Here is a 16,027-nt window from a genome sequence, read left to right as displayed (position 1 = left end):
TTATGCTTTGAGTGAATTGTCTGGACTGTTCTCTGTGGTTGTCAGAAGAGCTGTGGATGTTAATTGTCTGCTCCTGTTTCTGTAGATGGCTACACCACAGATGACATTGAGTTTTACTGGCGTGGGGGTGATAATGCTGTCACAGGAGTGACCAAGATCGAGCTGCCCCAGTTCTCCATTGTAGACTACAAGCTTATCACCAAGAATGTTGTTTTCTCTACAGGTTTGTGGAGGGGAAGCTAAAAGGGGAATTGGCTGGGAAGACTTTTATAGAAATGGGTTAATTCACAATGTGCAGTTCAGGATCCAAGCAATAATTTTAGAAACAGGAGTAAATGAGAGCAGCAGCTGTGAATTTTGGAAGGGGAAGGTTTTTACAGCTCTCTGGTGTCCATTCCCCTCTGCAGAGGGACAGTCATCTGTCATGTTGAGGCTCATCAGATGAGCTGTATTTTCTGTTTTCCTGTGACATCTGATTCAGCCACTTACACACCTCAGTGTATCAGTGTGGCCATAAACCCAACCAGTCACAACCCAGCCTGCAGGAAATTAGGAAGCTTTTCCTCCCTGTTTCTGGATGTTCCTTTTACCAAGCTGTGGATGTATTGGATAATTATTTTGTCATCAGTGTAAAACCTCTAAAGTCCTTGTTCCACAGGATTTTCAGTTTAGCCTATTCTAGCAAAGTGTATGAGTTTTTGAAGGCTGAAAAGATGCTGTCTGAGGAGAAGGAGAAAATCTAATTGGACCTTAAATTGTTCAAGAGAGGCAAGAGTTGGGTTGGGCTGTTACTTTGTGATGTTCTCTACCCACTTGGGAAACCTGTAAGTGTGTTTGAAAAATTATCATCAAAACTCAGATATGGGTAGAAATCATCTTTGAAGGGACTGTAGAAAGATGGTGCATCCCAAATTCTTCCAAACCAAGCAGAAATGGGACTTGAATAATGATTTCTAGGCATCCATTTCAACAAATGTTTCATCCAGTAAATTACTTGTGATATCCAGAGACAAAAGACAGGTGTTGAATTTCTGGGAGAGAATGAGGGTTCCCCTGCAGTGGGCACACCCCAGCCTGCCAGGAACCAGGCATTTCTGTGCTCTCCTGCTCTGACATGTGTTTTGGCTGTTGATTGTTGGACATTGTGATACCAGCAGAGATGCACCCAGAGCATCCTTGTACCCTTAGAATAAAAGATACTTTAATCCTAGTTCTTGCTAGAAATTCTGCAGCTGATTATCCTGGATCTTTCAGCTCTGAGTGTACTCTATGTTGCATGAAATAATAAAACCAGAATGACAGGAAGATGATTTCAGGCTTTATACAAGTAAATTACGGCCATGCCAAATATTCTCTTTTAGGTGCCTACCCAAGGCTGTCTCTCAGCTTTAAACTTAAGAGAAACATTGGCTACTTCATTCTGCAGACCTACATGCCTTCTATTCTGATCACTATCCTCTCCTGGGTGTCCTTCTGGATTAATTATGATGCTTCAGCTGCAAGAGTTGCTTTAGGTAGGCCTGTTTACACCTCTCCTGCAGTGTGCATTAGCTGAGTGTTTTCTGGCTTAGTGGATAGTGCATGAGCTGAAAAAAAATTCTGTTAGATATTTTATGTCTGGCTTGTTAAACTTTGTATTGTTTGAATCAGCATTTAAATCATCACCATTTAAATAAAAATGAAAGGGATTTAGTGTCTGAATGAGCTAACTGTGTAATCATTGTAACCAGAATTAGCCTGTTTCCACATTTTCTGTTCTTTTATTGCTTGTTTGTATCCAAAGAGACTGCACCTAGTTTGCTTTTGCCCATGGCAGGCCAGAACACACATTCAGCTCTGTGTTACGGATTATAAATTGCTTTTCCTTTCAGGTATGAATTAAATAAGGTTTTGCTGGGCTTCTGTAGCTCACTTGTCCTTGAGGGATGAAGCTGCACCTCAAATACTGTGTCCAGTTCTGGGCCCCTCAGAATTGACTTCAGGAAGGACATTGAGGGGCTGGAGCAGGTCCAGAGGAGGGAACAGAGCTGGGCTAAAGGTTGGACTCAACGACCTTAAAGGTCTTTTCCAGCCTAAATGATTCTATGATTCTATGGGGTTTTTTTCCTTACTGTTACCTTACATTCCAAATTTGTTCCCCTAATTAATCTCTGGACCACTCTCTTATCTCATCACTACTCCCATGTTTATACTGAGCCCCTCATCAGAGGATCCAAGCATGTTGCAAAAATAAATATCTGTATCTGTTGCCAAATAGATACAGGTAAATCAGGGAAACCAGACTGATTCCTGCCAGTACAGATCTTGTATAGCTAAAACAAGTAAACCCCCATAAAACATACTATTGAGAATCTGACATTTTAACCTTAGAGAATAGTCTGAGCTTTACCAGCCTTTCTGTGTGGCATTTTCCCTTAAGAGTTTGAGACTGCAGATATCCTGAAAATGCCTGAGTAAAGCAAGATAACAGTAACTGCAGCCTGGTAATTTATAGCTGAGACTCGTTCCAGAAGGTTGCTGGAACCCTGTTGCAGAGGCCACCAGATTTGTCAGGCCCAACTGGCCCTTAGTGAAGCCGTTTTGAATTGTTCAGCCTGGAGCAGGGAAGGTTCCAGGGAGATCTTAGAGCACCTTCCAGTGCCTCAGGGGGCTGCAAGAGAGCTGGAGAGGGACTTTTTCCAAGGGCCTGGAGTGACAGGACAAGGGAGAATGGCTTTAAACTGACAGAGGGCAGGGTTAGATCAGATCTTAGGAAGAAATTCTTCTTCCCTGTGAGGGTGGTGAGACACTGGAACACATTGCCTGGAGTTCTGGCTGCCCCATCCCTGGAACTGTTCAAGCCAGGGTGGATGGAGTTAGGAGCAACCTGATCTAGTGGAAGGCTCCCTGCCCATGGCAGGGGGGTTGGAACGAGATGGTTTTTAAGGTCCCTTCCAACCCAAACCTTTCGAGGATTCTGTGAATAAGGACAGAGTTTGGAGATGTCTTTTTTCCACCAGGGAAAAAAAAAAGTAATATTTTTCAACTCTAGCGTTTGACTATTGTGAACTATGCTAGGAAATTAAAATCATTTCACTCACTAGACTTGTCACTTCTTCTCTCCAGGAATCACAACCGTGCTCACAATGACAACCATTAACACCCATCTCCGAGAGACTCTTCCCAAAATTCCCTATGTGAAAGCCATCGACATGTACCTCATGGGCTGTTTTGTGTTTGTGTTCATGGCCCTGCTGGAGTATGCCCTGGTGAACTACATCTTCTTTGGCAGAGGCCCCCAGAGGCAGAAGAAGGCGGCGGAAAAAGCCGCCAGCGCCAACAACGAGAAGCTGCGGATGGACGTCAACAAGGTAACTGAGCTGGGAGGCCTGGGAGCATCTCCAGCAGGGCAGGGGCCACTGCTCAGGCAGCTTAAAGTGTCCTTTCTGGAGAAACCCAGTGCAGTTGTGGGACCTTGGCCTGGCTCTGCAGAGCTGTGGGTTCAGCCACCTCGCAGTGACCTCTGGCCTGGAAGGCTCAGGGACTTGTTTCTGAAGCTTTCCTGGGAGGTGGTTTCTTAGTCAGGATGGAGAGTTAAATACCTATAATCTGTTTCCAAAGGAAAAAAATCCAAAATGATGGCTGTAGCTGATATTTTAGTAAGAGCTGTATGGAACGTTGGAACTAAAACCTAAATTTAACCTGCTTTCATAAATCTTTCAGAGGAGCTGGATAAGAAATATTTGCTGCAGAAGTGTTTAAAGCTTGACAAGTTTGCTTTTTTTCAACATATAATGCCCAGGATACTATTGACTAAATGAGGAACTGCTCAGAAATAAAGCATCAACGTGCTGTGTACTTAATTTTGAATCTAAAAATGGTCCCTCAGGGGGGAGAATTGAGGCAGAAAAGACATTTGCCAAGATACACACTTTGGGAAAAAAATCCATTATGCTTAATGAAAATTGGGCACTTATCATAAAGCATTTGTAATTTGTCACTCTGACCATTTTGGATGAGTTTCACACAGTGGCAAATCTGGGCTGAATGCAAAAATGTACTCAGTGTGAAATGTAGAACCTTTCACACACATGCAAAATTGGAAAGTTAAATAAAGTTAAATCTTTGAGGGGGGTTTTGTTAGATTGGGGGTTTTTTTGGTTTTTTGTTTTGTTGGGGGTTTTTTGTCAAGGGAAGCTTTTTGAATTTGTGATTCAGCATGATACTCCAAGGAGAAAAAAATCAAAGAATTAAAAACCAAAACCAAATTAGAAAAAAACCAAGGGATTATTTGTGAGTTGGAAACATAAGTTTCATACAGCTTTGGAATGGAATTTCTCATGTTTGTTCAGAACTTCTACACTTCTACACACATCGTGTGCCTGCAGACAGAACATCTTGTTCTGTTTGCTGCAGTAACAAAAACCCATCACGTCGATAGAACAAAACAGTTTTGTAGGTTATAGTTTGTAGCCTTTTAAGATGGAGAGTTATGTTGCCATGGCTCAGATCTCACCCATTCATTAGGGGTTTTTTTAATTTTTTATTCGAAAGAAACATGTTTTAACGAATGGAGGTAAATGGATAATGATGAGATTAATTTTGATGTTATGTTAACATAGATCATCTTTTACCTCCGTAAAGTTTGCCTTTTTCTTTCTATTGGTGATTTTTCAGCAATGAAAAAACAAAACTGTGAGGTTTTATTTAATTTGTCAAGTTGTATTGTTTTTTTTATTCAATTTCCCTTTAATTTCAGTTAAACAATCAGTGCTGTGAACTACCCTGTAAGTAATTTCGTAAGACTAGATCTGCATTTAGCTGAAGTCTTTCCTCCAGTGTCAGTGCAAAGTGAAGGTCCATGGGTGTCAGAGTGCCACCACTTGCTGGGTGTATTTTTGTACACGCTTTCACTTGTGTATTTTTGGTTTTCTTATTTATACAATAGATGTTTCTGCTGTAATAGCCCCAGCCTAGTGGCAAATGGCTGACCATGAAGTAGAATATGAAAGCACTAACCAGTGTGGGAACCCAGTGCAGTGAGCAGAGCAATTAATTTCAATAACTGTTGTGGGAATTTGCCTACAGGATTGACACAAAGTACTCTGGGAACAACTTTCTTTAGATTTTCTTTGTACTGAGCCTTTTACTTCATATCCTAGGCCAGCCTGGTTCACAGGGTCTGGCAGTTCTGCCCTGGTACCCAGATCCCCTCTGACCTGAGAATCAGGTTTGCAGCCCTTTGAGCAGTGACAGGAGAGAGGAGAGGCCACATCCTGCTGCTCTGGGAGAGGAGAGGAGCCAACAGCTGCTCTTGTGTCTGACCAACAGCAAGAAATCAGATTCATATCTAATGGACCTGAATATTTTATCTGTTAAGGGGAGCAAAATATTATATAATTATTTTCATGTATAAGAATTAGAAATGGGCCTGAACTGCTGAATTTAGTTCAGATGCAGTTGTCCATAAAAGCCAAAGTCTTTTAGAAAGGGAACCAAATGAACACTCCACCTGTAATTAGGATCCAATAGTGAAGGACTAATTTTGCAAGATATAAGTGTTCTTTTGTGGTTCCACTTGAATAACTATATGCAATATTTCTGCTTGAAGGCCTAGTGTGCCATAAAGGAGGGTGGGTGTACTCTGAGTGTATATTCTAAGCCATTGTTATCCCCTTTTTATTCCCTGGACTTCTGTGTTTTAAGTAAGAATGTTGATGGTCATCAGCAACCTTTTCATCCTTTGTAGGCATATTTCATGCTATCTTTTCTTTAGGCTCAGGGCACTAATCTAATATATTGTCTGTGCTTCCTCAAGATGATTAACAGGTATGTGAAATACAGGGCCAAATTCCAGCCTCTGGCTTCCCAGTATCCTTCAGCTGACTGTCCTCCCGTGGGTGACTGCACTTCCCAGAAGTGGCATTGTGTTTGTCATGTGTAAATACCTCTGGAATGTGGTTTGAGTTGGATGCAGTTGCAGTAACCACTGAATCCTACATGTTTCCAGCCTGGCTCAGAGCACAGGGAGTGCTGCAAGTGCACAGGGATGTACCTGCAGTACCTGGTAACATAAGTTACAGATAAAACTACCTCTGACTTTGCAATCATGCTGCTCTTATTGTGAGCAGTAATAAAGCAACTTTCCTGTGGAAAAGAGGGGAAAAATGTCAGTGTGTTATGCAACAATTCATAAAACTGTTTATACAGATTTATTCAGTCATTTTTTTTAAGAAATGTGAAGTGACATTGCTAACCTCTGCATGTTTAGATAAGGTTTCTTTTCTGGACACAAATACTTTTTTTAAATATACTGAATGTATTTTTAAAACAATGAGTAATTCTTTACTCAGTGGTCTTTGTATTAGGTGAGGTGTTCAGGCAGGAGGCAGTGACAGGGCATTGCTGCTGCACAGTGCAAGTCACAAACGTGGGAAGTTGTCAGACTAATGACATTTTCCTATCCAAAATTTGGATACCAAGTAAAGAACATGGAACTTCAACATGATAATTAGATTAAACAGCATATTAATAGATTTGAATACAATAAAATTGTACTTGAAAAATTAATGTAGGGCTTAGGGAGCTAAGAATGTTTAAACAAATACAGGTATCTTTGCAGTTCATTGCCCTACTGGCCGACTGCTGTTATATCTGGATTAGCACAGAGTTGCTGAAGGACTTGAGATGGCAAGGAAATAGCAAACAGAGCTTAACCCGTCCTTAGCTGCTCTTCACTTGGTATCTTTCTTCTCCTTCAAGTTGTCTCAGCTGCTGAATTTTTTTTCCCTGCAGCTTTTTGACCAAGGAGAAGAGTCTGACCAATTTAGCTGGAAAAGTCGAATAGTTCTCCTCACATCTCTCATTTTTAGGGGACTGCCCTGCATTATCAGAGCTTTGAGGCAAAAAGGGCCATGCAGTGACCTGTTTCAAAGGGATCACAGCAGTTATTTCAGTGTGAGCTGAGGGTGGGCAGTGCCTGCCCATTGTACAGCAGGGAAGGGGCTCCCAGGGCATCCTCCTTGCCCAGGTGCCTGGTCAGAGTCACTGCTGGTGCAGGACACGGGCACTCTGTGTCCTGGGCCAGCCCTGCCCTGCATTCCAGCACTCCTGGCATGGCCCCTCAGCTCAGGGCCTGCCGTGCCTGTCCTGTGACATGGCCCAGCACAGCTGCCAGACTTCTCTGGGCCACTGTGCTGGGGAATAACTGCAAGAGCCTGGGTGGATTTTCCACTGTCACATCCATAGATGTCTCTTTTGGCAGAGAGGGCTGGAACTGGGTGAAGGAGTGTGTTATCCTGAGCCAGAGTGGGTGCACTGCTGTGTAGCTGTGGCCCTTTGCAGGCAGACATGTGGTGCTTTCAGTGCCCTGCAGACAGCCAGGGTCACCCTCCCCAGCTGTCACCCTGGTGTGAAGGTGCATTAGCAGGGCTGCACATAATGGGCCTTGCTCCAAAGCAGTGCTCCAGAACAGTTAGGCCTGGATAATGCCTTTATTTCCCCTCTGATTCACTGCTGGCTTGTCTCTGGTCTTTGCAGTTCACAGCAATATTTGTTCATTTCAATCTGAAGGAATCATATAATGCATCTCCAGGGAGGAGAAACTGTTGCAAAGGTACCTAAAACCAGTCAGTACCTGTTACATAGAACTGCACCTCATACCCTATGGAGTGGAGGTACTTGTAGTGTAAAACATGAATAAGCATAGAAGGCATGTTTGCAATAAGCTGTAAAAGCTTTTGGTAAGAAGAGGATTTTTAAACTGGCTATATGCACAGACTCCCTTAATAAACTGAACAGGATATTAAAACTCTAAGGCAACAGGAAGCTCTTAAAGTTTCAGTCTGAAATCTCAAATCCCCACTGCTCTATATTGCTGGAGCTAATGCTGCCTCTGCCCAGCTGTCAGTGAAAACATTCATCCTCTTTCCCTCTCCTCCAAGCAGAGTTCTCCTTTTGTTTGCAGTGCAGGTAAAGCTGCACGAGGACTGGTTCTTGATCCAGGGTCAGAAGGTGTTCCTTACAGGGAAGTATGTTGAAGGACATGGATAAAGTAGGCATGGATTTAAAAAGTTAGGTCTTTCTCCTCAGTTTGCCTTCCTGCAGTACCAAGGAGCAGTTGCCCATGGAGCAGCCAGCAGTGCACAGGGCTGGAGCAGCCTCTCAGTGCTTTTAAGAACCCAGAGGCTGGGCTGGAGTGAGATGGAGGAAGTTGCAGATTTAGCTCCCAGCACTTTGCAGCAGCAGCAGAGTCAGGAGGTGATTTGTTTCCATACTCTGTAGTGGAATTCCACAATTCCACATGACATCTGAATAAAGGTCAGGTCAGCTGTGGGAGGGTTTTTTCTGCAGCCATGCTCCTGTGAATGCCACGTTTCATCAGTGTAGGACCAGTGTGTGCACACTCTGTTTGTTAAAGCACATTATCCCTTTTGCTTTTGTGCTGCATCTGCAGCCTGAGATGTGCCTGTGACCCTGCACTGAACACACTCCTGGCTCAGGAAGGAATCCTGTAGTGCAGTTCAGGTCATTATATCAAACTGTGAAGAAATAAGACACAGAAAAGACAAATGATGTCCAGTGAAGTAGCTGCAGGCCAGAAGGTGTGTCTGGCTGGGGAGTTTGGGGAATTGATTTCCTGAAACACATCAGCTCCAAAGAGTTTGTCAAAGTTTAATTGAATGGCCATGCCTATATATGAATATATCTTTTTTACTCCTTAGAAACTAGTTTTAACAATACCTCTGTAATGATAAAAAGTTATAATAAAACATGGAAATCTAAAGCTTTTTTTTATTCTTATGTCTCTATTCCTCCTTTTAGGAATATGAGAAACTTCAGTTTAACTTTCTTCCCCGTGCAAAAACTTGTTGAGACTTCTCCCTAAACTTCTTGCATGTTAAAGCCATGTGCAAAAACCACTTCTTGCCTGTCCTTGCTCATGTCCTCCAAACAAACCCAACTTTCTGGTAGTATAGGTGTCAGAAACTTAACACTTGTGAGCTGGCCTGAAGGATGCAGCAGTGAAGGTCACACAGCCTAAACCAATATGATTATTTTCATGTAATATTTTGTTTGGACCATTTTCTGTCCCTGTATTCTGTAAGTTTTCAAAGGTTCCTGCAGGTGACTGGCAAGGAAGGGCTCCAGAAATCCAGGGGTTTAGCACATGTTTTACTTGATGAAATTCTGAGGTTGTTTCCTTTCAAGCTACTGCAGTTTTGGGTGGGAGAAGCACCTTCACATAAGTTTCACTGGTAGCATGGAAGGTTTTTTGTTTATTGAAGTGAATGATAATAAAGCTGGAGGAGAAGGTCAAAAACCCAGTTGCACGTAGGGATTGATGAAGAGAGAGAACTGGTGTGGGGGATGATTCCTCAGCTTTTGTGTCATTCCTTTTTGTAGCAGGAGGCAGATGCAATATATAATCATTTTCAATTAAAAAGAAGCCCGTGTGTGGTCATATCAACTCATCAATAGCTTTCACATTCCAAGTAGATCACCCTTCCTGAAATGCACCTGATGAAAGTTGGGTAACATTGAACATAATCCTGTTTTACACAAACACCTGCCATATTTACATGTTGGTAACTGTTCTTTTCTCTTGTTTCCATAGAATCATGTGTGTGAAGAACAAACTGCACACTATTGCCAAAAATTCAAGTCATTTTTCTCTAATTTTAAATGTGTTCTGAAATTCTCTGACTGTCCATCAGTTTATATTTTGCAGGTGTATCTATATGTATATATATTGCTATAGAACTGTAATATGTTTAACTGATGAAACTCAAATTTGGTTGAAGTTTAAAGGCACAAAAGGCCACCACAATGTCATGGAGAAAACTATAATATGATTTTTATTTTCTCTAGAATTAATGCATACACAAAACCAAGTATAATAGAAAGTTTGCAGTGGTACATAACATTGATATATATTTTGCATACACAGAAATTTACTAAGAAACAAATTTGAAATGACTAACCACGTCTTGGCATCAAAGTTCCTTCAGTCTTGTCACTCATTTTGAAATGAGTGACAAAATGTTAGACTCTCCAGAAAAGCAGACTATCAGTGTACAAGTCAATCATACAGGAATGTTCTAATTCAGTCAACAAATTCAGACTGGTTTTTTTCATAATTTGAAAGCAGAAGATTTTCCATTTTAATATTGTCAGGACTGGTCCTCTGAGCCTTGCAGTGTCTGTAGTTGTGCAGCTGGCTCTGTTTCAGGCTTCTAAATCAGCACTGAACATGACCATAGAACTACTTTTCTGGATCTTTTTTAATTTGGAAATTTGTTGTAAAACATTAGAAATTCATCTTTCTTTTTTCTATAACAGAAACTTCTCAGTGATTTTCCACAGAAAAATCTGAGGACTTCTGATTCATTTTTTTGTTGAATTAGTTGCAGTTTCTCTCCAGAGTTTTATCCTTGGACCTCATGATGCCTCTGGCCATGTTTTATTTTGGGCTGGGCCCAAGAATTATGTCTTCCCCAAAATCACAAGCCTGAATCTGTTGACAAGTGAGTGTGTCGTGGTCAGGTGGATGGAACACTGGTAGACTGTCATCCAGGCCACCCACTCTCACATCAGGGATGTGCTGCAGAGTTCTTGCACATTATATTTGACTTCAAACAAGAAAAATAACATCTTCAGTGTCTTACAGAAGCTGTTTTAGAGGAGCAACTGATAAACCTTATTTTTACTGTCATAACATCAATATGAAGGTTATTCAGATTTGAAAACTTTCCAGTTAGTTCTTAACTAATATTTAAGCCCACCATTGTGATATGTTCTTGCAGGCTGAAAAAGAAGAAAATGGTCTTCTCCATATGTGTATGTGCATTGTTCCTGAGTTTGGATTGAGAGCAAATGTCTCAGGAAATCAGTTGAAAACATGACTGACCTCAGTATTTGTTTGTCCTGTTAAATTAATGGCTCTACTTCAGCAAAGCTGCAGACTCATGTCCTGACTCAGGCACTGTTGGCTGGTTCTGGGCAGTGTGTTGGTGCCAGGCTGGAGATGACATGTCATGGAGGCCTCACTTGCAGAGTTCATTCCTTCCCTTTCCCAGAGATCAGTTTGGGTTGAACGGCCTCGGCCCCAAGGGAAGGGGAGGAAGGTGTTTTTCTCCAGAATCACAGCACTCCCTGTTTCTCCTCCTTGGTTGGCTGAGGTGATTTATCCCCCTGCTCAGCCCCCCAGGGCTGTTTCTGTGGTATTTGGGAAGGAGCTGATGCCCCCAGCTGGGACAGGACACCAGTGTCCCATTGATTGCCCCCTGCTCTCCTGTTGGGGCCGTGTTCCCAACAACAGTCCTCACCTCACCTGGTTCTCTGCTTAGGTTTGGTTTAGAATGTTGGATTCTGGGCAGCACTTTGGACAAGCCCATATTTTGTGGGTTTTATTCAAATGCCACCAAACCAAAGATGCTTCAGCCTCTGTCATTTTATGTGGGAATAGTTGTTCAGTGTCTCCAGTATGGAATCCTATGCTTAAGCCCTGGATGCTGAAGGAAGTGTGTTTTCAACCATTTCTCTGTAATCCCATAATACTTGCAGCTGAGTTATTGATGTGTTACTGAAGACCATGATCAAAGTTACATGTATCAGAAGGTAAAACTGGATGTCTAGAAATTGATTTACAAGTATCTAGAGCAATGTTAAAACTCCATGTTCAGATCTTGCATTTTTTTCTCACTTTTGTTTTTAACTCTTGCAGGTTTCTTAGGAGTTTTTTTTGCTTAGATTTCTAGGCTTTAAAAAGTTCAAGAACCTAAACGAAAATCTTATTTAATTTTCAGAGTTTTTCTGAATTTTCTAACCTGACACCAAGCAAAGTAACCTGAAATTATGAGTCATCCCAATTTTACTGCCCTCTAACCACATGCTGTACAGCCTGACCCAAATCTCAGGGGTATAACACGACCTGAGCCAGTGCATTCTAGCCTAGTTTCATAAACAGTAACTCCAATGCTGGCAGGAAATTCAGTTTTGTACAGGCAGTGGAAATGCTGTGTTTGTTCTACTGCTAAAGCCATTGTTGAATATGACAATATTTTGAAATATTGGGTGTTTGTGTGCTATAAATTTCTGTAGCTTTATCTAGCAGACTGGCTTATCTTGTTAAAAATGTCTGTATAGCTTTAGGCAGGTGCCATTTGGAAATAATTAATTCTTTTTTCTCCCAGAGTGAACCTGAGAGCAGCTCATGCAGAGCTAATGTACCTCCCCCCCAGAGGTCAGGGGTTCCCAGGCAGTCACTCAGACCTTGCTGGGGAGGGGGAACATCCCTGTGACACGAGAAGTGCTTCAGACTTCACTGCAGACTCCACCTGATCCTGCCAGAGGTGCTGACAGGAGCCAGGAATGGGATGTTACTGATTTTCCAAGCAAAGCTCAGATGTCCAGAGGTGGGACACTGTGCTATAGATAACACCAAGGTCTTTATCTAGAACAAATTAAATTAGATGTGTAGGCATGTCATGTAGGTCTTCACTGGGAAAGGGAGCTTTATTTCTGTCTTCAGTTCTTCAGAATGTCTGTTCACAGGACCCAAATGCCACATCTCAGGTGTTAATCTTTGGGATAGACTGGGTACTTCCATTTTAAACTTCATGGTTTAGCTCTCCAGATTTGTCTTTGGCTAATGGCAGCCCTACTTAACAAAAGGGTATTTCTTTTCAATTTACAACTGTTTTGTTTCAGAAGGTTTTTCCATGGGAAATTTCATCCCTGCTGCCTGTTGTGTCCACAGCTTCTGAGCCATTCTGCCACGAAAGGAGCCATCAGTGCCTGCTGTAATTGAAGGTTGTAGGTGAAAATGGACAGTATGTGAGAAAGCAGGAATGTCAGTATTATATCCTTTCAGTTCATCAGTGTTACAAGCTGTGTTTGGTAGAACAGTAGAGCATAATCACCAATGTGCTGCTTTACTGAAAGTCAGTTGTTCCAGAGATCTGGTCATCCTTGGAGGATTCCTGATGTATGTGTGTGGGAGTTGTAATTTTGTTGTATTTTACATTTGCTAATGTATAAGTGAGAGGAATTCCTCGAGAAAGCCATCATTTTGGAGTTTCTAGCTATCAGGGAGAATATATAATGGTAACATTTCTGCACTTTTCTCTGTATTCCCTTTGTTTGAGACCACCAAAAAGGTCGTGGCCTCTTCCAGGGCTCCAGAGTCAGCTTTTCTTCCACTTGACCTGGACCTATACATGAGTATCATTTGCTCCATATATTTTGTCATCTGGTTTTAAGATTGATTTATCCAAACCTCACCCTCTCACTTGGTTGCTGAGCTCTGGTCATTTCTACTCCACTTCTGCTTTCACCTTTTATTTCCATGGTACTTGCTGCTGCTTTTTCATCTTCATCCTCCCTTCCTTTCTCGTCCCTGGGAATTTCTCCATTCAGTTTGAACCCTGCTGTTCACCATAAAGAGTCTGTGTTCTATGGCTGAACAATCCTTCAACACCAAGAGACCTTTTTAACCTTCTTCCACCTCCTTTTGAAATCACTTTTGCACTTACTTTTCCCCCAGAATAATTTTAATAATTGTTTTCATATCATCATACCTTCCTTGGTCAAGTGACCAGTTGGAAAAATTACATTTACATCACAATGTTATGTTACCTTGAGGAGCAGAGCAAGGCAGTAATAGCACCTCTGAAGCCAAAATATACCTGAATATACCTAATTGTTGGCTTAGAGGTCCCTATATATTTTAATTAGTTGTCCTATTATTACCCTAGAGTGCTTTAATTTTAAATGAAAGATAATAGCTGCCTTATCTCTAAGGAAACTGGTCTTGATTTTATTAACTTACAGGACAGAAGAATAATTGGCACATATCATTGTCCAGAAATGTATTCAACAAAGGTATCTTTCATTGTTTTCTAATGTTTTTATCCTCAGACACTTAAAATTCAGGTCTTGGCCGTTTCTGGTCATTAAAGATCCCATGGCACTTTTTTATGGCGTGGTCATCTCAGCCCCAGATCTGGATTTCCGTGACTGTTCTGCTTGCCCAGCATTCCCACCACCCCTCACCCACCCATAGTTCCAATTGGCTACAGCATTCTCCATTCCTCAGTAAAATCTGGTTGTTGTTCTGCACTGTCAGTCACCACATTTCACCTCTGGGTGATGGTGCTTCACTGGGAACTCAAGTGGTTCCTCTCTGTGATGCTCCTAAAGCGCTTTGGGATCCTTTGAACGGGGGCTGCTGTTGGCAAGAGCTGGGATTCCCTGGCATTGTGGCCCAGGGGCACTAGTTCCAGGAGCATGTTTTATTTAGGGTTGGGCGAACCTACTTGGTGGAAATTTCATTCCCAGCTTTCTCTGGGCTGACAGGGAGCCTTCTGTCCAAGGTTGGAGAGTTGGGTTAATTTATTCTGAGTTCTTTGTTGTTTGTTTCTTTCTTTCTTCATTTGTACTTCTGGATTGGAACTTTGGGAGTTCCTTTACATTGGGAATTCAAAGTACCATGAAAAAATGCAGTTGCTCTTATGGTCAGTTCACTGTTTCAGGTGCAGGAGGGTCAACTTAATGCTCAAGAAGCACCTGAACTTTGTGGTGTTTGCCTGGTTATTGTAACACTTGAAGGTTCGCCCATCACTAATATTTACTGTATTTTTCATTATTTCTTCTGAAAAATTCTTGGAATATTGAAAAATGCTGTCCTTCAGCTCTGATATCAGTGTGATACATGGCAGGAGAAGACACTTTGCCCCAGAAGATAGTTTAGAACATTGCTAAATGTTTTTTTCTGCCCAGCATCACTAATCTTACTAACTGCTTCAGGATTAGCAGATATCTGCAGCAGTTTGCTGTATTAAGAAAACAAGTTAACTGAAGGAATGCTCTGTCACTAAAACGTGTCTGTATCTAACTCTAGTAACTAAAATAACTTCCTTGCATGTGTTGCACAGAATGTATGCAAGTATGTAAAGAGAACTCAAATTTCTAATATCATTGCAGATCAAAAGGATAAAATGCTTAAAGTAGATTCACCCTAAGAAGATTTAAGATGTGAACACATTTGTTGGCACTAAAATCTTTCCAGAAATAGTATTTTAGAATGCACAACACTGAGGTGAAAATAAGCAGGCTCTGGGCTAAGGGGTAAAATCACCATGTTAGTGGATGTTGTGTCAAACTTGCCCTGATGTCACTGGAACTGAAACTTAAGGTCCCATGAAACTATGGAAAATGTAGTTTCCAAATGACTTTGCACCCCTCTTGTAAAATACTTACCTCTTTTGGTTTTAGACATTCTTGGGATCAGTGAATGCCAAGTGCCTGTAATTAATGGCTTCTATTTTTAGGATCCTGAAAGTCTTATGATTGGTCTGAGATCTTGTAATAAAAAGGACAGCCTATTTTGTCTTACACCCAAAAATCACATAAGAATTTCTAAATAACTGCACTCATTATAAGAAAATGTTTGAAAGCTCCTTTCAGAGTTTCATAGATCTGTTTGACACCATTTCCACATGGATGCTTTTGTTTGTTTTAGTGGCAGAATACTGTTTTTACCTTAGTTTTGTCTGATGCAGGTGAGAACCAGTTTGATGGCCTTCCTGGCTAGAACACACTGTTTCCTCACCATGCTCAGTATTGTGCTTAAATTAATTTTTCTCAAGTTTCAGCTCAACTTTCCCATTTTTCCAGTGCTTTTGAAAAAAAAAATGGATTTCCCTAACACACTAGAAACTTCAAAGATTTCATCTGGCTTTGATGGAAAGCAAACAAAAATGGAAGATTTTGGCTGTTTCACATTAAGTCACTACATCTAATTTAAAACTCAAATATACTGAAACTAGAGGGGTGCAAACTCACACAGATTGGGTGGGAAAAAAAGTGAGAGAGAGGGAAATGTGGCATCTCAGCAATGGCAGTTTTTGTGCATCACTGGAACAGATGTAATCACTCAAATGACAGTGTTTCAGTAGGTCCAAAGTACTCCTGTGAGCACCTTCCCAGAGCAGAACCTGTGCAGGGGGTGCTGCTGAAAGCAATTGTTGTCACCCCAGTTCTCTCC

At 41.5% G+C, this 16,027-nt stretch overlaps 1 protein-coding gene across 5 annotated transcripts in view; it reads left to right on the top strand.

The window, feature by feature from the left end:
* GABRB2 (gamma-aminobutyric acid type A receptor subunit beta2) overlaps window positions 1-16,027 on the top strand; it is a 116,263-nt gene that overhangs the window by 97,971 nt on the left and 2,265 nt on the right. For 4 of the 5 annotated variants that reach the window (XM_064672303.1, XM_064672304.1, XM_064672302.1 and 1 more), the window contains 4 exons: window positions 86-223; window positions 1,362-1,514; window positions 3,106-3,350; window positions 13,813-13,863. In XM_064672303.1, coding sequence (XP_064528373.1) covers window positions 86-223; window positions 1,362-1,514; window positions 3,106-3,350; window positions 13,813-13,863 — 587 coding nt within the window. The remainder of the gene's footprint in view (window positions 1-85; window positions 224-1,361; window positions 1,515-3,105; window positions 3,351-13,812; window positions 13,864-16,027) is intronic. The other variant, XM_064672306.1, reaches the window with a different exon arrangement.

This window comes from Pseudopipra pipra, chromosome 15, assembly GCF_036250125.1.
Source record: "Pseudopipra pipra isolate bDixPip1 chromosome 15, bDixPip1.hap1, whole genome shotgun sequence".
In the NCBI taxonomy this organism is placed as follows: domain Eukaryota; kingdom Metazoa; phylum Chordata; class Aves; order Passeriformes; family Pipridae; genus Pseudopipra; species Pseudopipra pipra.
Note: the sequence above shows the minus strand (reverse complement) of the source record. Positions and strands in the feature narration are given on the sequence as shown.